The 20,307-nt window shown below is 66.1% G+C and overlaps 4 protein-coding genes across 6 annotated transcripts; 2 read left to right on the forward strand and 2 right to left on the reverse strand.

Annotated features, from left to right (window-relative positions):
* The first annotated feature begins 1,130 nt into the window (after window positions 1–1,130).
* TOMM40L (translocase of outer mitochondrial membrane 40 like) lies at window positions 1,131–3,069 on the forward strand. Of its 2 annotated transcripts, XM_080635091.1 has the most exons (9): window positions 1,131–1,304; window positions 1,378–1,445; window positions 1,549–1,641; window positions 1,724–1,825; window positions 1,930–2,035; window positions 2,113–2,235; window positions 2,349–2,425; window positions 2,509–2,611; window positions 2,690–3,069. In XM_080635091.1, exons 1-9 carry the CDS (start codon window positions 1,205–1,207, stop codon window positions 2,827–2,829), a joined length of 912 nt encoding a protein of 303 aa, XP_080491217.1. In that variant the 5' UTR covers window positions 1,131–1,204; the 3' UTR covers window positions 2,830–3,069. The 2 variants fall into 2 exon arrangements, with proteins under 2 accessions (XP_080491217.1, XP_080491216.1); XM_080635090.1 differs by having other exon boundaries at window positions 2,509–3,069.
* A 60-nt stretch (window positions 3,070–3,129) lies between these two features.
* On the reverse strand, window positions 3,130–5,838 carry NR1I3 (nuclear receptor subfamily 1 group I member 3; the record flags this gene model as incomplete). The annotated part of the gene is made up of 7 exons (XM_080634876.1): window positions 3,130–3,259; window positions 3,334–3,439; window positions 3,522–3,638; window positions 3,727–3,872; window positions 3,963–4,419; window positions 4,530–4,684; window positions 5,396–5,838. 7 exons carry the CDS (start codon window positions 5,836–5,838, stop codon window positions 3,130–3,132), a joined length of 1,554 nt encoding a protein of 517 aa, XP_080491002.1.
* A 3,230-nt stretch (window positions 5,839–9,068) lies between these two features.
* On the reverse strand, window positions 9,069–10,568 carry MPZ (myelin protein zero; the record flags this gene model as incomplete). The annotated part of the gene is made up of 6 exons (XM_080635222.1): window positions 9,069–9,173; window positions 9,295–9,355; window positions 9,480–9,615; window positions 9,688–9,901; window positions 9,999–10,165; window positions 10,511–10,568. The coding sequence occupies 6 exons, from the start codon at window positions 10,566–10,568 to the stop codon at window positions 9,069–9,071; spliced, it is 741 nt and encodes a 246-aa protein (XP_080491348.1).
* Window positions 10,569–11,532: 964 nt separating this feature from the next.
* On the forward strand, window positions 11,533–17,068 carry SDHC (succinate dehydrogenase complex subunit C). Of its 2 annotated transcripts, none has more exons than XM_080634744.1 (6): window positions 11,533–11,578; window positions 13,242–13,298; window positions 13,565–13,666; window positions 13,989–14,050; window positions 15,387–15,550; window positions 16,478–17,068. In XM_080634744.1, exons 1-6 carry the CDS (start codon window positions 11,559–11,561, stop codon window positions 16,580–16,582), a joined length of 510 nt encoding a protein of 169 aa, XP_080490870.1. In that variant the 5' UTR covers window positions 11,533–11,558; the 3' UTR covers window positions 16,583–17,068. The 2 variants fall into 2 exon arrangements, with proteins under 2 accessions (XP_080490870.1, XP_080490871.1); XM_080634745.1 differs by lacking the exon at window positions 11,533–11,578 and adding an exon at window positions 11,589–11,933.
* Window positions 17,069–20,307: the final 3,239 nt, after the last annotated feature.

Genomic DNA, 20,307 nt, shown 5'->3' on the forward strand with positions numbered 1-20,307 from the left:
GGGTAAGGGTCGTGTGGGGGCCGCCCCTTCTTGGCCTCACCAGGGTGGCCCCACACCCCGTGTCCTGTCCCTGTGTCCCAATGTCCCATCCCTGTGTCCCCACGTCCCATCCCCGTGTTCCCAAATCCCATCCCTGTGTCCCCACGTCCCATCCCCGTGTCCCCACGTCCCATCCCCGTGTCCCCACGTCCCATCCCCGTGTCCCCACGTCCCATCCCCGTGTCCCAATGTCCCATCCCTGTGTCCCCATGTCCCATCCCCGTGTCCGCACATCCCCACGGCGCAAGCAGGACATGGGTGCTGGGTGCCCGTGATCCAGGATTTGGGCTGGGGGGGGCCCCCCATGGCACGCTGGGCACTGGGACCCCCAGAGCAGCCCCATATCCCCCCCCCCGGCCCCTCTGCTGCCCCACACCAGGGTCCCAGCTGTGGGGGGGCACCCATGGGACCCGCACCCCCTTTGTGACCGCGGGGCAAAGGTCGGTGCCCGCCCTTATCACTGACCCTCGGCCTCCAACGTGACGGTGACGCGGAGCGGGGGGGTCCCGGAGGGGGGGACACGGACCCCGGGGTCAGCCCCGGGCCGGTCGGGGACACGCGGGCAAAGGGCGGGGGGGCGGCACCGGGACCTCCCTGTGCCCCCGGGGACACGGGGGGGAGCGGGGGTTCCCGGGGGGTGGGGAAGCGGGGACATGGAGGGGGAAGGACGTGGGAGGTGTAGGGGGGTATATGGGGCAGAGGAGATAGGGGGCGGGTGGGGTTTGGGGGGACACAGGGGGATAAAAGGGGGATGAAGGGGGAATAAGAGGGAATTGGGACCCAGCTAGGAGTGTGCAGGGATGCGGGGAGGGAATGGGACAAGGCGGGGTTCAGGGATGCAGGGAGAGGGCGATAAAGGGGATATCTCTGCGCGGGGCACAGGGATGCGATGGGGGGGACACGCGGGAGGAGCCGGAACGCGGCACCCCCGGAACCTCCCTGCGCGGGCCAGGAGTTCCGGGGGGGGCACAGAGGGGGAGCGGCCCCGCCCCTGAGGCTCAGCCAATGAGCGGCGAGCTCTGCCCGCGCCCAATATGGCGGCGGCGGCTTCGGGCGGGCGCGGCCTTCAGAAGCCGCTTCCGGTGGCGCGGTGCCCGCGATGGCGGCGCCCGGTGCGGCCGGGGCCGCGGCCGGGACCGGGCGGGTTTAGCTCCGGGACCCGGCCATGGGCAACGTGCTGGGCCCCGCTGCGGCCTGCGCCCCGCGCCGGGGGGAGCCGCTCGGGAGCCCCGGGAGCTTCGATGAGCTGCACCGGCAGTGCAAAGGTGCGGCGGGGGGCACCGGGGGGAGGCTCCGGTGCGGCTCCGGGCCCCGCTCACCCCGTCCCGCGCTCCGCAGAGCTCTTCCCGCAGCAGATGGAGGGGGTGAAGCTTTTGGTCACCAAGACCCTGAGCAGCCACTTCCAGGTCAGGGGGGGAACCCCGGGGAGGGGGGGGGTCCGTGTGTGTCCCCCCCGTGTCCGTGTCCCCCCCGTGTCCGTGTCCCCCCGCTGAGGTTCCGTCCCCGCAGGTGACCCACACCATTCACATGAGCACGTTGGGACCCTCCGGTTACCGCTTCAATGCCACCTTCGTGGGTGACCGGCAGCTGAGCCCCACCGAGGTGAGGCCCGGGGGGATGCGGAGAGGGGGGGGGTGTCCGGTCCCTGTCACCCCCTTTGTCACCCCCTTCCCGTTGTCCCCAGGCCTTCCCCATGCTGGTTGGGGACATGGACAGCGCCGGCAGCCTCAACGCCCAAGTGCTGCACCTCATCGCCGAGCGCATCCGCACCAAAGCCGTCTTCCAGGTGACTCCAGGCAGGGAACACGGTGGGGGGGGGTTGTCGGGGATGTTCCTGTCCCCGTCCCCAGCGCGGTGACGGGACCCTCGGTGTCCCCCGTGCCCTTGCAGACCCACCAGGCCAAGTTCGTGACGTGGCAGTTCGACGGCGAGTACCGGGGCGACGACTGCACCGCCACCCTCACGCTGGGCAACCCCGACCTGCTCGGCGGCTCCGGTGAGCACCGGGAACCCCCAGTGTGGCACCGGGACAAGGGGTGGCCACGCACTGAGGGCCCTCGTGTGTCCCCACAGTGATCCTGGTGGCCCATTTCCTGCAGAGCATCACCCCGCGCCTGGTGCTGGGGGGGGAGATGGTTTATCACCGGCGGCCGGGCGAGGAAGGAGCCATCCTCACGCTGGCAGGGAAATACACGGGTACGGGGGCACGTGGGGCATGGGGACGGCGCCAGAGAAGGGCACGGGGATGGGTCTGGGGGGGACATGGGCACCCCCGGCTCCCCTCGCCCTCCTCTTGGCTTCTTTTCCAGCTCAGAAGTGGGTCGCGACGCTGAACGTGGGCTACGGCGGGGCCCATGCCAGCTACTACCACCGCGCCAACGAGCAGGTGATGGCCTCGTCCCCGCGTCCCCCTCCCTGTGTGTCCCCATCCCTTGGGATTCACGGTTCCGTGTCCCCCCCCATCCCCAGGTACAGGTCGGCGTGGAGCTGGAGGCCAACACACGGCTGCAGGAAACCACCTTTGCCTTTGGCTACCAGCTCAACCTGCCCCAAGCCAACGTAGTCTTCAGAGGTGAGCCCAGAGCTGCACCGGCCCCGGCGGCCCCAGCACCGTCGCGGTGCTCACCGTGTGCCCCTAACGCCACCACAGGGCTCGTGGACAGTAACTGGAGCGTCGGGGGGGTGCTGGAGAAGAAGCTGCCCCCCCTGCCCGTCACCCTGGCTCTGGGCGCCTTCCTCAACCACTGGAAGAACCGATTCCACTGCGGCTTCAGCGTCATCGTGGGCTGAAGAGCGGCACCTGCCCTGCAGGGAGCCGCTGACCGGGGCCGGACCGGGGCCGGGCCGGGCCGGGGGAGCCCACAGAGCCCGGGGGTCCCGGTCGCTGGTGACGTGGGGACTCGGGGACGGGCGGCGCGCGGTGCCGGTGGCAGCTTGGGGGTGAGGAGCGGCCGCTGCTCGGGGCCTGGGGGACCCCTGGGGTCCGTCCCGTGGCTCTGGGCACACGCGGAGCCTGGAAAAATAAAGGAGCTTTACTCTGCTCGGGAGCTGTGGTGGGAACAGTGGGAAGGCCGGGAATGCCGCGTGGGTTTAGCTGATGATCTCGGAGAGCAGCGGCGTCATGGAGGACAGGTCCTGGATGTGCAGGATCTGCCGCGTGTTCTCCACCTTCAGCGTCTGCAGCTCCGTCAGCAGCAGCAGCAGCTTCGCGTAGAGGAACCTGGGAAGGGGACGCGGGATATGGGATATGTGGGATATATGGGGTATATGGGATGCGTTGTGCTGGGGCTGTACCTGCCCTCGGGCATGGGGTGCTGGTGGTCGATGTAGCTCTTGAGGGTCAGCGCCACCTTCTCCTGGAACTGGTCGATGGAGTCGTGCTGGGTGATGCTGGCGTGGTCTGGGGGGGCAGGAGGGGGTGTCAGGGGTGGCACCGCTGGGACGTGGCTCCCCCCGTGCCCCCCCCCTACCCCGGCGCTCACCGGGTGAGAAGAGCAGCATGGCCTGGAGCAGGACGTACTCGGCCTCGTGCAGCTGCAGCTTCTTGAGGCTGATGTGGAACTTGAGCAGCGGCTCCAGGTAAATCTGCTGGAACCCGGCTGTGGGGAAGGCGGGGGGGGGCACGCGGTGACGGGGTTGGTACCGGGGGCTGTGTCCCGGTGCCACCGGTGCCCCCCATGTCCTTACCCAAGGCACCGTCCTGGATGGTGTAGCAGTGCTGCCCGCACTCCCAGGCGTTGGTCTCGGCGTTGAAGACGGTGTTGAACCGGATCTGGCAGATGTCCAGCGTGGCTCCTTTCAGCAGCGAGATCTGGTCATCGATGGGCAAACTCCTGCCGGGTTTGGGGGGCACAAGGGACAGCTCAAGAAGGGTCCGGGGGGGGGGGGGTGTCCCCAACCCTTTTCCATCCTCTACCGGGCACCTGAAGGCCGGGATCTCCTTGGCGAAGTTGATGACCTGCTGGATCATGAAGGTGCTGAGGTCGGCGAAGTGGGGCAGCATCGAGAACACATCGGGCAGCACATCCTCATCCAGGTGCTCGGGCCACGCCGCGGCACCGCCGCCGCCGGGCTCGGGGCCCCTGTGCGGGCTGGGGATGTAGAGGCGAACCGCGGGCTTGGGGGGGGGGGGGAGAGTCAGCACCAGCCGCGGCGGGACACGACGAAGGGGGGGGGGCACACAAGCGGTGTCCCCGTCCCCACTGACCTGGTAGTGCGTGAACTGGGAGAAGCTGGAGTCGAAGGTCTGCTGGTGCGCGGCGATGAGGAGCGCGATGAGCTCCTGCTGCTCCGCCGCCAGCCCCCCCGGCGCTGCCAGCGCCAAGCGCCGCTGCCGCCGCAGAGCCCGGCGCCGCCGCAGATCCTCCTCCGACATAATCACTGCCACCGGCAGCGCCGTCAGTGCGGCAGCCGCTTGGCCCCGCTCCGGGGGGGCAGCTCCCCCCGGTCCCTCCCTCATCCCCCCCCTCTCCCCATGTCCCCGCACTCACTGTCCTTCCGCATGCCCACGTCGAGGCACTTCTGCAGGCGACAGGCCTGGCACTGCCGGCGCTTGGCTTTGGTGATGGGGCAGCTCTGGGAGAAGGGGCACGTGAACCGGACACCCTTGTTGATGGAGCGCCTGGGGGGGGCCGGGCCATGGGAGCTGTCACTGGGGGACCCCAGTGGGGGGGGGCAGTGGCTGCCCCACTTTGTGCCACCCCAAACCTGCCCATGGGGTTTGTTCCATCCTGCCATGCCCCTTTGTCCTGTCCCATTTCAGGCTTTCAGGTCCCATCTTGTTCTCTTCCGTCCCATCCCATCCTGTCCTGTTTCAGTCCACCTTGTCCTGTCACATCCCAACCCATCTCATCGCACTTGTCTGTCCCATCCCACCCTGTCCCATCCCATTTCAATTCATCTTGTTCATCCCATCCCATCTTGTCCCTCTGCTCCATCCCACCCTGTCCCATCTCATTCCATCTTGAACCACCCTGTCCCACTTCAGTCTGTCTTGGCCCCCTTCTTCTGTCCCATCCCATTTCAGTCCATTTTGTCCATCCCATCCCATCTTCTCCCTCTGCTCCATCCCATCCTATCCCATCCCATCCCATTTCATCTGATCTGGTGCTGGTCTTCTGTCCCATCCCATCCTATCCCATCTCATTCCATCCCATCTCATCCCCCTCTTCTTTTCCATCCCATTTCAGTCCATCTTGTCCATCCCATCGCATCCTGTTCCATCTCATCCCACCTTGTCCCATCCTGTCCCATTTCAGTCCAGCTTGTCCCCCTCTTCTGTCCCATCCCATTTCATCCCATCTTGTCCATCCCATCTCATGCTGTCCCTCCCCCATCCCATCCCTGCCCTTCCCACCTGAAGAAGCCTTTGCAGCCCTCGCAGGTCATGACATGGAAATGGTACCCGGTGGCGCGGTCCCCGCACACGGCGCAGGTCTTCTCCTCCGCGGGCTCCCCGTCAGCGCTGCTGGGCCCCAGCACTGAGCAGGGGCTGCTCTCGGGGTCCGATGCGCTCGACACCGACATGGCCGGGACACCGGTGACAGCGGCCGGGGCCGGAAGCGGAGCCGGTGCTCCCCGGTGCCTGTCACCGCGCAGCCACAGCCACGGCCCTGATGACACCGGAGCCGCTGCCGGAGCCCGGTGGAGTTTGAACCTTGAACTTGGGGCTGCGGCAGGCGGGGACAGGAGCGCGGGGCGGGGGACGGGGACGGGCAGGGCGGAAGTGGGGACAGGCGGGGACGGGCAGCAGGGAGCAGAGGGGGTGACAGTGGTTGGGGTCCCCCCAGTTCCCTCCATCACCGCTGTTCCCCCCCAGGTTCTCCCAGTCCCCCCTTGTCCCCTTGGGGTCCCCCCACTGTGCTCCCCATCGCTCTGGTTCCCTCCTGTGCCCTGAGTACCCCCTGTATCCCCCCTGGTCTCCTCAGTCCCCCGGGTCCCCTATGGTCCCCCTGGTTCCCTCTTATCCCCCCCGACCCCCCCCCCAGTCCCTCTCTTTTCCTCCCCAAAACCCCCTTTGTGCCGCTGTTTTCCCTCTGCTCCTCCCCTTTTTCCCTTGGGTCCCCCCATACTCCCGTGTCCCCCCAGTCCCCTCTGGGTCCCCCTTGCCCCCCCCCCATGCTCCCAGTCCCCCCTTGTCTCCTCCCTGTCCCCCCGTGTCCCCGAGGGGCGTCGAGGCGCGGAGGGGGGGGTGTGAGACACGCGGAAGGGCTTGTCCCGCCCCCAGCCCCGCTCCCCCGCTCCCCATTGGCTGCCGCAGCCGTCACTCAGCCAAGCCCCCAATAAAGGCAGCGGCGGGCGCGGGGCTCCGCACACCGGGAGCGGCGGCACCGGAACGGCCATGAGCGAGGTGGGCACCGGCCCCGGGGCTCTTCCTCCCCTTTCCCTTTGTATTTAACAAAGGGCCGGGCCAGGAGCCCCCCCGGGGTGTGGGGGGGGTGATGCTGCACCCCGGGGGGGTCCCGGTAAATGCCCTCCGGTGCGGGTTTGCTACCGGGAGCCCCGCGTCACCCCCGGGCACCCCGTTCTCTCCACAGCGCAGCCCCAATGAGTCCCCCTCGGCGGCGGAGGCTCCCGGCGGGCAGGAGGAAGGTGAGGACCCCCCCCCCGGTGTGAAGGGGGCACCCGGTGACCCAGACCCGAAGGCGGGGGACGCGTTGGGAGGGTCGGGGACCTGCTCTGTCCTTCCGCTGTCCCTTAGCGGGGTGCTCTCTGCTGCTGGGGGGGGTGTGTGCAGGTGCTCAATGGGTGAGTCTGGGGGTGCCCCTGTTTTATGTCCCCCCCTCCAGCCAAAGGCGGTGACCCCAAGAAGGTGGAGGAGGAGGAGGAGGAGATCGACATCGACCTGAGCGCGCCGGAGACGGAGAGAGCGGCGCTCGCCATCCAGGGAAAATTCCGCCGCTTCCAGAAGCAGAAGAAGGAATCGGGGCCCTGAGCGGCCCCCGGGGACCCCCCACCCGCGGCGGGCACCGGCTCCTGCCCCGTCCGCCCAACGCCAGCGGGGCCCGGGGGGGGGGGGCTCAGCCCTTCCTTACCCTCGGGGTGATGCTGGGGGGGGGGACACAGGCGCGTCCCCCGGAGCGGAGGTGGCCCCTGGTGCGAGGGGGCAGCGTGGAAGTGCCCTTATCCCGGGGGGAGCCTCCGTGTCCCTGTGGGTGCTGGAGACAAGGGGGGGGGCACAGGCAGCGGTGTCCCCCTGAGTAAGGGCAGCGCCTGTCCCACCGGCCACGGGAAACCGGGACACCCCCCCCCCGGCTCCTGTCGTTGTCACCGTCCCCAGCCCTGGGGGGGGGACTTGTAGCATGTGAAGGAATAAACCGGGAGGAAGAGGAGCGCGAGTGGCGCTTGGTGTGTGGGGCCGGACCCCCTCCCCGTGGGTCCCTGCTGGGGCGGGGGGGAGCAGGGATACGGGGATGTGGCACTTTGGGAATGGCTCATCCCGCTCCGATCTCCATCGCCCTCTCATTCGGGGCTTATCCCATGAAATTCCGCTTCGTTCCTCAGCCCCTGGAGCTGTGGCCTCATTTCCCAGCGCGCTGCGGTGATTAAAGATGCTGCTGCTGCTCCCCCCTTCCCTCTCTTTTTCCTACCCCACTCTTTTTACCCCCTCCCTTCCTCGGCAGGACCAAGCAGTGATCCCTGAGCAGGAGACCCCGGCTCATAACAAGGGAACAACGCTTTTTTTTTTGGGGGGGGGAGGGCTAAACCAGCGCTTCGGGGGGGGTTGCACCAGGATTTCAATGCCCGGGAGCCCTGGGGCTGGTCCGCGCGGTGCCGGTGACCGGGAATGCCGGGAATAGCTTCTTGGAAAGAAAAACAGCGCCGGGGCCCAGGGGACGTCCCGGGGTTGGGCTCCGCAGACTTATTAGGGAAAAGCCAATTTTAGCCCCCGGGGGGGGGGGCACCGGGCACGGGCACTACCGGGATGGGGACGGTCATTCCCCCCCCTTGGAGAGCGGTGGCCGAGGAGGGAGCCCCCGACCTGTGTTAATTGCAGGAGCTTTAATTAACGTCTAATGAAGGGGAAGGTGGCCCCAAGGGTGGCCTCGGGGACAACAGGGGGATGGGTGACGGAGGCGGGGGGGGGGGGGTTGGTCCGTGGGGTGCCACCATTCTCTGGTGGGCTTCCATGCGATGAGTTGGCGAGTGCTCAGCCACTGTGTGTGTCCCTGTCACCCCCCCCAGCAGACACACGGGGGGGAACAGGGATGGATGGATGCCGGGTCCCGGAGGTGTGAGTTTTATTAATGGCACTATGGGGATGGGGGGGACACACATGGATGGGGGGGAGTACAAAACCACATCGGGGAGCCTGGCACCAGGGTGATGGGCACCGGCCGCAGCCTCTCCTCCTCCACGAGGCTCCGGCCGACGCGGGGCTGGGGGTTAGGGGGGACACGGAGGGTTAATGGGGGGCGCAGGGGGCGCGGCGGGGGCCCCCCACGACGTCATTCGGGTTCGGTCGTGGGGAAGAGACGAGAAAACGGCCAGAAAAGGGCAAAAAAACCCTCCCGGGAATGGGGTTCGGGGTGGGTGGGGGGAGATGGTGTTGGGGTGAACCAGGCCCATGGGGACCGCGCAGGTCCCTGGGGAGGGGGGGCCCGGGGCACCCCGGGGCGGGGGGAACGGCCCCAAAACTCAATGGTTGTGTTTCCAAATAGAAGAGAGCCCCATCAGTGCCCGGGGCTGGGCAGGGCAGCGGCTGCGCAGAGGAAGGTACCGACCATGGTGGGGGGGGGACCCGGGGAGGGGACCGGGGCGAGGAGCACACCCCGCTCCCCGCCGGGTCCCCACCGCTTCCGGGGGTAGGGGGGTCCCCACGTCCCGCCGGGGGCTCAGGTCCCCGCGTTGGGCTTGATGATGTTCATGAGGGCGTTCTTGAGGCTGCCCTTGCTGGGGGAGCGGGCGGCGGGCGCGGGGCGGGCGGCCTCGGCCTCCCCCCGCAGCTCCATCTCGATGGTCATGATGACTTTGGGGGGCCGGGGGGCCCCGGTGCCCGGCCCCGCGGTACCTTCCCTGCCCGCTAACCGCTATTTCTTATCCTTGCGGGACTCTCCCGGAGCTCCTTTGGCTTTCTTCTCGCTCGCTGCCTTGGTGCTGCGGCTGTGGTCCAGCATGGCGTAAAGCACCGGTGCCTACGGCAGTGGGGAGGTGTTGGTGACATCCTAACCCCCCCGGTGTCACCAAAACAGAGGAGAGCATCGCTCATTCCCCACCCAGCAAAGCCATTTCCCCCCTCAACCCCTCACTACCCACCTGCCTGCTCCGCTTGGAAGCATCCTTGGCCGATCTCTGCAGCTTCCCCTTCTCCATGGCACTAAAATTGGGGGGGGGGGGAAAGGCAAAAAGGAGCTTGGAAAAGGCAAATCCTCCCCCCTCCCCATTGCCGCCGGCAGCACCGGTCTGGGGGGGGTTCACCCCGGTTGGGCGCTGGGGCTCACCTCAGCCGGCGCTGCAGCGTCGCCTGGCGCCGCAGCCAGCAGGATCGGAGGATGTAGACGATGGCCACCACCACGGCCACCAGCAGCAGGGCCCCGCCGATGATGGAGCCCAGCACCACGCCGTAGCGGGTGGGCACTGCGGGGAGTCCCCATTAGCAGCTCCGGGATGGGAATAGGGATGTTGGGAATGGGAATCGTGGCTCCGTACCTTTCTCAAAGACGTAGAGCGTGACCTGGGAGGACTTGCCCACGATGTCCGGAGGGTTCTTGACGTCGCAGGTGAAGGTACCGTTGTCGGTGTAGTCCAGGTTGTGGATAACGATGGAGCCGTCCTTGCGGTAGGGGTTGCCCACCCATTCCATGCGCTCCTTGAAGGTGCCCACGTCATCGATGTAGGGTTGGCCTTTGGCGTAGTGGAATATCTATGGATGGAAGGGGACACACACACACACACGGACATCGGCGTCACCAGGGGCACCGGGGGCCACAGCACCCCACGGCCACCCGACGGGTGCTTACGGAGGTGCTGTCACGGGAGCCCTCGGCTTGGAAGTGCCAAGTGATGGAGATGTCATCGGAGATCCACTCGGTTGACCAGAAGCTGCAGGAGAGGGTGACGTGGGAGCCGACGGTGCCGTACACTTCCCGCTGCGTGTACACGTGGATGGACAACGTCGGGGATGGCCCTGATGGGGTGAGGGGGGCACAATCAGCTCCATGGGGGGACCTTGGTGCCCATCATTCATGTCCCCATGCAGCCACCACCCAGAAGGGCTTTTGGTAGGGGACAGCAGCTCTCCGTGCCATCGCGGTGTCCCTATGGATGGCTCCACGGGGATGTGTCCTAGTGCTGGGTCTGTGGGGCTGAATCTGGCATCCCCACGATGGTCCCAGAGCATCACTGCCACCAGTGCCAGCCCCAAACCCAAGGCATTTGAGTACCCACAGCCCCCTCCCATGGCTCTGGACCCCCCCCCGCTCCAGGATGGGGACCAGGACATCGGCACCAGCGCCGCGGGGCCGCCGCTTACCCGGTGCCCAGAGGAGCGCGGCGAGGAGCAGGAGGAGGTCCCCGGCGCCCTGCGACATCGTGGCTGCAGTCACCGCGGGGCTCCGCGCCGCAGGGAGCGCCCGGCGCCGCGCCCAAGGGTCCCGGAGCACCGGGGACGAGGCTTAAGAGCGGAGCAGCACCGAGTGGTGCCGGCGGCGCCCCGGGCCCGGTCCAATGGGCGCCGAGCAGCCGGGGCGGCGGAGGCCAAGGGGGAGCCGCGCACCCCGGCGCTCAAAGGGGACATTTAGTTCGGGGCTGGGCGAGGAGGGGGAAGCGCGCCCCGGGGGGGGGCCCCGCACACAGCGCCCATTGTCCCGCCGCATTCCCGCCCTCAGGATCGGGCATTCCCGGAGGCGGAGCGGCAGGAATGTGCCCCGAGCCCGAGGACACCGGCGCAGCCGCCGCCCGGGTGTGATGCGGGATGCGGGATGCGGGATGCGGGGGTCTCGCATTGACCCCGTCCCCGCCAATGGCCACCGCACGGCCCGATCTGTGCCGCGGGTCCTGGTTGGCGTTACCGGGAGCTACCGGATGAGGAGCGAGGGGGGGGGGTTTGGGGTGAAAAGCTCCGAAGTTGGGGTTTGGAGCAGGGAATGGGGATGGGGATGCGATGAGGCGCTGCGGGAGCTCCATCCATCACCGTCCTCCATCACCGGCAGCGGGGGGGGATAACGGGGAGACCCCGTCCTGCCCCACGGCAGCTTCGGGGGGAGCCCCGGGGGAATGACGAAGCCCCGGGGGGTTACCGGCAGCTGTGGAGGTAATGGGGGGGACAGGAACAGAGCCTGCGGGGTGATGGGAACCCCCGCTGCGGGTTAACGGGGAGCCCCGGGAATAACGGGTAATAAGGGGGGATGTCAACAGGCAGCAGCGGGTAACGGGGGAGCATCAGAGGGTGTTAACAGGCAGCGGGGGGGGGATACAGGGCAGCTCCAACGGTAACGGGCGATAACGGAGGTACCGGAGCGCACCGGGAGGCACCGGCGGAAGTGCGTCACGGGCACTTCCGGCGTGCGGAGCCCTCCAAGATGGCGGCGCTGGCATTGAGGTGACTCCCGGGAGGCCCGGGGCGCGTCTGCGGGGCCGGGCCGGGCCGGTTGGGGCCGCGGGTCCCAGCGCCTGGCCCCGCTGTGGGGAACGGCCCCCGGTGCCCCCCTTGGGCCGGTCCCTGCGGTCTCGGGCGCGGCCGCCGCGGGGCTCTGGGGCCGGGCTGGCTCCGTCCCGCTCCCGTGGGTGTCTCCATGGCCTGAAGCTGCCTCTTCCCCTCTCCCGCCCGCTCCAGGCCGTTGTGGGGCTCCGTAGAGCAGCGACCGGGCCTCCCCGGCCCCGTTCCCGGCGGTGCGGGGGGTTCCTGTCCGCAGGGATCCGCTCCCTGGTGCAGGCGGAGCTGTCGGAGCCGTTGGGTGGGTGCGAGGCTTGTGCCGAGGCGGGAGCCGGCAGCTCCATCCCCGCTCGGCACCTTTAAAGCAGGAAGAATGCGGTCCCTTTGCCTTCTCTGCGCGGTTCCATAGCCCGGTCACACACGGGGAGGCTGCGGGCTCGGCGCTGCTCCAGCAGGATCGGCTCTGGAGCTCCTGAGCGTTACCCCAGGCCGGGGGGGGGTGGTCCTGAGTGCACCCCGCGGGGTGCGGGACAAGCAGGGCGCTGTGGGGAGCTCCCGGTGGGGGCTGGAGGATGCTTTTCTTAGGGATAATCCTCCTCATTTTGGGCTGTCTCCCGTTTGCTGTGTGGAGAGGGGCTGGTTTGGGGCTTTAATGAAGGAAAGAGGGCTGGGAATCAGAGGCTGGGCTCGAAGGGGGCTTTGGAGCCCTGCAAACCTGCCTCGTGTCAAGCCCAGGAGGGAGCCTTTGGGAAGGGAAAACATTCCCACAGGAACTCGCAGCGGTTGCTAATAATAATCCAGGCTTTTGTTTGGGGTTTGCACCTGTGAGGAGCGGCTCCGGCTCCAGCTGCTTTCCCTACCAGGGCAGCAAACAGAGCTTTGTCCGGTGGCTCTTCCGGAGCCCGGGGAGGGGGGGTGCTGGGGGCAGACGTTGGGGTGCTGGGGAGCTCCATGGCTGTCGCTGTCACGCGCCTGTCTCCCATCGGGACCTGGCTCCGCTTTGTCCTGGGCTCTGCAGATTCCAGCCCACATCCTCCTGGAGTGCTGCCCGTGAATGTCCAAGCCGGGATCCTCAACCCCTCCGCAGAGAGCGGCTCCCACTCCTTTGGGGCACCACAAAATCCCTTTTGACTCGGCACCGCCGGAACAAGCCCCTCCTGTCCAGAGGCACGGCCGTGGATGCAGGCACTGGGAGCAAGAGGAGGGAATGGCATCCCCATGCCTTGCTGCAGCCCTTCCCCTGCCCTGGATCCCAGCACGTGCCTTGTGTGTGCTGTAGTGAGAGGGCAAAGGAGCTGCTTTGATGTCGCTGAGCTCTCGGGGGGGCTGCTTCCGCCTGGTTTGCAAGGGGGTGTAAGAGCTGAGCCGGGGTAATTATGGGCTGTTGTGAGGAACCAGCCCCTGGGGCTGAGCCTTGGGGCTCTGCTGAGGAGCTCAGCGTCGGAGTGAGGAGATCAAGGACCAGCAAGTGATGAACCTGCAAGTGATGAGATAGGGTTGAAGGCAACCAACTCCATGTGAAACTCCAGCTCTTCCCAAGTGAATCCCGGTCCCATCCCGCTGGATTTCCTTTGGCACTCACCAAACCCTCCCCTCTCCTCTCTTGCAGATGCGCCGGGCGGCGCCGGCTGCTGGCTCGGCTCAGCCCCAGCTTCTCCGTGCCACAGTGAGTCCCAGGGGTTATGGATGCAACTCTTCCCTAAGGGAATCCCATCTATGGCTTTGGGGCTTATGTGCTGCAGCCCCTCAGTGATCCCATGGTTAGGGAAGGGCTGGGGGAGCAGCAGCACCTGTATCCCGTCTGCAGGGTGCTGGTGCGCAGCCAGTGGATCCCTTGGGAATATCACTGTTCCCTTGGAAGAGCTGGAGCCGGGGAAGCTGCCGCAGCAAAGCTCCCATCTCCCCACACTTCCCATCTCCTCTTTTCCACAGCCTTGTCCCGATGGCAACGACGGCCAAGGAGGAGATGAGCCGCTTCTGGGAGAAGAACACCAAGTCCAACCGTCCCCTGTCCCCTCACATCAGCATTTACAAGTAAGGGCAGCCAATGTGGGGCTCTGGGGTCCCTTCTCAGTGGGGTGACCCCTTCTGATGCTTTTCCGTGCCCAAATCCTGCCCCTTTATTCCCAAACTGCCCGAGCCTTCTCCTGTTCCATCTCCCTTTAAGCGCTCCCAGCAGACGCCCATCCCCTTCCCAAGCCGGTGCCAGCGGCATTTACCATTCCCCAGCCGCCTCTGCACATTCTCCTTTTGCTCTGGGTGGATTCCTGGGATAGCTCCGAGTGCAGGGACACCCCCTGGGAGCAGAGGGGCCTCTCCTGGGTGCTGTGGTGCTGACGAGGTGCTTGTCTTGCAGGTGGTCCCTGCCCATGGCGATGTCCGTCACGCACCGTGGCACCGGCATTGCGCTCAGCTTAGGTGCGGGCACCGGCACCGGCAGCGTTCCAGGGGGATGTGTTCCACTGGGAAACCTCTGCTTTGTCATCGAATCCCAGCCGGGGTTGGGTGGAAGGGACCTTAAAGCCACGGGCAGGGATCCCTTCCACTGGAGCAGCTTGCTCCAAGCCCCTGTGTCCAACGTGGCCTTGAGCACTGCCAGGGATGGGGCAGCCACAGCTTCTCCATTCAACCCATTCCAGTGTCCCACCACCCTCGTGGTGAGGAGCTTCTGCCCACGAGCTCCTCTAACTCTGCCCTCATCCAGTTGGAAGCCAAAACTCCTCATCCCATCCCAGCGATGGCACCAGCATCCAGCCCCCTCCATCAATCTGCTCTGCAGGGTTTGAGTGAGCGAGGGGGTGCGTGGCTGTGAAAGGCTCTTTCATTTCCATTAATGGCCTCTCCTGGCAGCAGGAAGGAGCTCCTCCAGTAGCTCCCTGTTGAGATGGAAGAGATTGGGAAGGATAGGCAGGAATTGTGTTCAGAGGGAGAGGGCTGCAGCCCATCCCCATCAGGGCTTGGGAATGGGGCTCCCACTTGCCCCCTGCCTCCCCATCCAACTTGCTGGGAGCTGGCAGGTCCCCGTTGCCTTTCTGCTCCCATCCATCGGCTTCTGCTGGAGCAGGAATCATTGCACAGGATCATTGCTCCTGCCACCAGCAGCGGGAGAAGGGGGGAGATCCCATTCCCTCTCCATCAAGGCTCCATTAGGGAGCTTCTGGCTTCCTGTGCTGGCTGGAGGTGAGCACAGAGGCCCCTGAGGGGAAGAGTGGCTGAGGAGGAGGCCGCTGATGCCGGAGGGGGAATCGCTGCTTGATCCTTGCCTTTCCTTCAGCTGCACCATATGGAGGAGCTCTCTTGGCCTGGGAAAGAGGAGGATGAGCAGGAAAAGGAGGAAGAGGGGACAATGGTGGGGTGGCTCCTGTGGTTAGCACAGCCCTGGCTCTTTGCTGCTGCTGGTGCTGCTCTGTGCTGAAGCAGCCTCACTCCATCACTGTTGGAGTCCAGCAGTGGAGGGATTTCTGTCCCACGATGTGGATCTGGGGGGTTTCCTTGTCCCTTTTACCTTGACTTTGGGCTGCTTTGGCTGCCGTGGCAGGAGCTTGGTCCCAGGGGGGTGCATGAAGAAAGCAGCACCCACATTCGGGGCGATGCCGAGTCCTCAGCGCCCCAGGGCGCAGCCACTTCGTGTTCCTCCTCCTCCACTGATTCCATGGAGGCCGGGTCCCCAAAGCGCAGACCCGGGGGCTCTTTGGGGACAATGGGGGGGTTCTAAACGCTTCTGCTGCTAAACCCAGGCCTTTGTCCTCCGCAGGGGTCTCCCTCTTCGGGCTGGCCGCGCTGGTGCTGCCGCAGCCGTTCCCGCACTACCTGGCCATGGTGAAGTCGCTCAGCCTGGGCCCTGCTCTCATCTACTCAGCTAAATTCGCTCTGGCTTTTCCCTTCTCCTACCACACTTGGAACGGAATCCGGCACCTTGTGAGTAGGAGCACGAGGGAAGCGGCTGCGGCAGCGGGAAGGTGCCTTCGGGAATGGGAATTAATCAAGTCGAGAGCTTCAGAACCTCGCGGCTATTTTGGGGGCTGTTGAAGCTGCCAAGAGCATCGCTGTGCTGGGGCTGCACCGGGTGACGCCGCTTCCCCCGGCGTCAGTGCTGCCAGCTCCCCCTTGTCGAGCAGCCCTTGTGCTGTGAACTTCCCAAGGGCTTCCCAGCTCCTGGGGTGGATGGAGGAGCCGAGAGGTTCATAGAGTGCAGGAATGGTTTGGGTGGGAAGGGAGCTTAAAGCTCATCTGCAGCCACGGGCAGGGACCCCTTCCACTGGAGCAGGATGCTCCAAGCCCCTGTGTCCAACCTGGCCTTGAGCACTGCCAGGGATGGGGCAGCCCCAGCTTCTCTGGGCACCCTGTGCCAGCGCCTCAGCACCCTCACAGGGAAGAGCTTCTGCCTAAGAGCTCATCTCAGTCTCCCCTCTGGCAGGTTAAAGCCATTCCCCTTGGCCTGTCCCTGCATCCCTTGTCCCAAGCCCCTCTCCAGGTTCCCTGCAGCCCCTTTAGGCACCGGAGCTGCTCTAAGGTCTCCCCTGGCTGCTGCTCCCGCTGGACACCGTTGGCAGGTTCCCGCTGGGAACGGCACAGGGTGAGCTGTTTGTGGAGCTCATTCCGTGTTTGTGCAGCTCTGGAGGAGCTCTTTGTTGGGCAGCAGGACACGATCCTGCTGCTCCATCCGGGAATGGGAGCATCGCATGCGGAGCCACGCTGCAGCCTTGTGCTCCTGGGGGATTCCAGCCGGGAGAGCCTGGGCTTGGGCACTGTTCTGCGATGAGGGTTGGGGTTTGGGGTGCCTGGTTTGTACCCACATAAACAGGGAGCTGGGTTAATGCTGTTGTTGTCTCTCCTTTCCTGCAGGCCTGGGACATGGGGAAGGGCTTCAAGATCCCGCAGGTGAACCAGTCCGGGGTGCTGGTGCTCATCCTGACCCTGCTGTCCGCTGCGGGCCTCGCGGCCATGTGAAGGCCCCCTCTGCCTTGCTCCATCCTGAACCAGCTCAGGAGCTGCAGGAGAGAGGGGGATCAGGCTCCGGGTGGGTGTTATCCCTGCTCCCAGTTTGTGGATGATCAGAGCTGCTTTCCCCCCCCCCCCCGGGCTGTTTCTGTGCCCTGCTGTGTCCTGAGCTGCAGACAAAGCCGGGTCTGTGTCCCACAGGAGTGGGCTCAGGACAAGCATCTCCATTGAGCAGCCCGGGAGAGCTGGAGCTGCCAACTCCGGCCCTGCCGCAGGGATGGGTGATGGGGCTGGATGGGGCGCTCAGCTCCATTTGTGTCCATCCCCACTCCTTATCCTGCAAAGCATCCTGATCCAAACAGCTTTGGGTGGAAGAACACCCCGGTTCCCTCCGTTTGGAATGCAGGATGCAGTTTTCCCATGGCACAAGCTCCCATTTGGGCTCTTTGCCGTGTGTCACCTTTGCAATAAAGCAGCTTTGATCCTTCACCCTGAGCCACTGTGTTGGGTGTCTGTGCTCAACACTTCCCCCTGGGACACAGCATTCCCGAGAAGCTGCTGCTTCCCAGTGGAGCTGGGCTGGACCAGGGTCTTTGTGCCTCCTTGGGGTCCAGAAGCTTCAGTTGTGGCTCAGATGGGCTTTGCAAAGCGGCTGCTTCCCACTGAGAGCTTCATCTTGATTCCCTGTCCCCCCTTCACAGCATCACCTGGGAGAACACTGGCTCAATGGAGCAGATCTCACCAGGCTTCGATGGGATCCTGCTCCGGGGCCACAATCCCAGATCCCAGCTCTGGATCCATGGAAACCAATGTCTTTGGGCTTCCAACCCCATGCTTCCCACTGTTGCTTTGGCTTGGAAGTGGCTTTCCCTGCCCATGGAGCCATCCCAGTGCTCATCCTGAACACGGGCATTTATTAGTGCTGTTTTAAACCTCTCTTTTCCCAATTGCCGCTAAACCTCAGCACCGGCTCCTTCCGCCCCTTCCTCTTCCCCACTCCTGCGGGTGCTGGGGGTTTCCTCTGGGATTCGCGGCTGCAGGGGGATGTCCGAAGGCTCAGGGCTGGAGCCCGGCGCCTTTCCCTCTGCTCCCTGCTGCGCTCGGGATTGAAGCGCGGGGTGGGAAGGGGGCGCTGGGCGCTCCGGGCTCCCTTTGGCATCAGCGCAGGCCGCATTCCCGGGGGGTTCCCTCTGGAAGAGGAGCGGGCAGTGAGCTCCTGCTGCTGGCGGCGGGGTGAAGGGAGCCCCATCCCGACGGGAAGAGGCGGCTCCCCCCTGGATTGTGCCCCTGCGCCGGGGGCTGGGGGGGTGCGGAGCCCGCACCGTGCCGGTGATGCGGGTGCGGAGCCCGTTGCGGGCGCGGCTCAGCGCCGTGCACTGATGGAGGCGCCGGAGCAGCCGCTCGGTGGCCGCGGCCGAACGCGCGGTCAGGTCCAGCCGTGCCGGTGGGATCCTCGACGGCATCTCCCATGTCCCCAGGAACGAGCCCCATGGGGAGGCCTGGGGGGAGCAGAGGGGGCAGAGGGGGCCCCAGGGAGCACCCTATGGGTGCTGGGGGGGGGGGGGGGCCCATGGGTGTTTATGGCTCACCTGGGAGCGGGGTATGGAGGGGAGCAGATGCCCCCGGTCATTGGCGATGATGGAGGTGGAGCCCTCTGATTGCTTGGGGGGCTGGGAAAAGGGGGGGGGGGACGATGTGGGGAAGGTTTTGGGGGGGCAGGATTAGGTTTAGGGGGGTCCCAGGGAGTCCAGGCCGGGTCTAGAGGGGTCTTGGGGGGGGGGGCCCAAAGGGACCAGGTTGGGGATGGGGCAGTTCTGGGGGGTCCTGGCCAGAGGTGGGGGCTTAGGAGGGGTCAGGCTGGGACTGGGAGGGTCCTGAGGGTCCAGGATGGGGCTGGGGAGCCTCGGGGGGTCCCATTCTGGTGATGGGGGGTCCCGAGGGGCTGGTCCGGGACCGGGGGGGGTCTGGGGCAGAGCGGGGGGGGTCGAGGGACACCAGGTTGGGGCTGGGGGGGGGGTCCCAGGGGTTCAGGTTGGAGCTGGGGGAGCCTGGGGGGTCTCAGGACCGGGTCCGGGGGGTTCCAGGGAGTCCCGGGGGGTCCCGGGGGTCCGTTCTGGTGCCGGGGGGGTCCCGGTGCCGGGGGGGTCCAGGCGGTACCTTCGGGCCTGGCTGGGGCACGCTCCAGTTCTGCAGGCGGTGGGCGCTGAACGCATCCTCGTACTGAGGGAGAGCGGGGCTGGGCAGCGGCTGCACCGGGACGGGACCCCCCCAGAGCCCCGGTACCCTCCTCTATCCCCCATTGCCCCCCATTGCCCCCCATTGCCCCCCATTGCCCCCCGTTATCCCCGGTTTCGGTCCCCCCCCACCTGCCCCGCTCCGTATCCCGCCGCCATCATCCGCCGCTCTCCGTCTCCTGGCAACGGCGACGCGGCGCGGGGCTTGCGCGCCCCCTGGCGGACGCATCGGGCGCTGCCGGCGGGGATGTGATTCAGCGCCCCCCCCATCACCGATACCGGTGTCCCCTCCCCATTACCGATACCGGTGTCCCCCCCATTACCGATACCGGTGTCCCCTCCCCATTACCGATACCGGTGTCCCCCCCATTACCGATACCGGTGTCCCCTCCCCATTACCGATACCGGTGTCCCCCCCATTACCGATACCGGTGTCCCCCCCCCCATCACCGATACTGGTGTCGTCCCCCCCATCACCGATACCGGTGTCCCCTCCCCATTACCGATACCGGTGTCGTCCCCCCCATTACCGATACCGGTGTCCCCCCCATTACCGATACCGGTGTCGTCCCCCCCATTACCGATACCGGTGTCCCCCCCCCCATTACCGATACCGGTGTCCCCCCCATTACCGATACCGGTGTCGTCCCCCCCATTACCGATACCGGTGTCCCCCCCCCCCATTACCGATACCGGTGTCCCCCCCATTACCGATACCGGTGTCGTCCCCTCCATTACCGATACCGGTGTCCCCCCCATTACCGATACCGGTGTCCCCCCCCTCCATTACCGATACCGGTGTCCCCCCCCTCCATTACCGATACCGGTGTCCCCCCCTCCATTACCGATACCGGTGTCCCCCCCTCCATTACCGATACCGGTGTCCCCCCCCCATTACCGATACCGGTGTCCCCACCCTCCATTACCGATACCGGTGTCCCCCCCTCCATTACCGATACCGGTGTCCCCACCCTATCACCGATACCGGTGTCCCCCCCATTACCGATACCGGTGTCCCCCCCATTACCGATACCGGTGTCGTCCCCCCCATTACCGATACCGGTGTCCCCCCCATTACCGATACCGGTGTCCCCCCCCTATCACCGATACCGGTGTCCCCCCCATTACCGATACCGGTGTCCCCCACCATTACCGATACCGGTGTCCCCCCCCTCCATTACCGATACCGGTGTCCCCCCCATTACCGATACCGGTGTCCCCCCCCTCCATTACCGATACCGGTGTCCCCCCCCTCCATTACCGATACCGGTGTCCCCCCCCCATTACCGATACCGGTGTCCCCCCCATTACCGATACCGGTGTCCCCCCCCCATTACCGATACCGGTGTCCCCCCCCTCCATTACCGATACCGGTGTCCCCCCCCCATTACCGATACCGGTGTCCCCCCCATTACCGATACCGGTGTCCCCCCCCCATTACCGATACCGGTGTCCCCCCCCTCCATTACCGATACCGGTGTCCCCCCCCCATTACCGATA

The sequence above is a fragment of the Psittacula echo genome (assembly GCF_963264785.1).
Source record: "Psittacula echo genome assembly, chromosome: 26".
NCBI lineage: Eukaryota > Metazoa > Chordata > Aves > Psittaciformes > Psittacidae > Psittacula > Psittacula echo.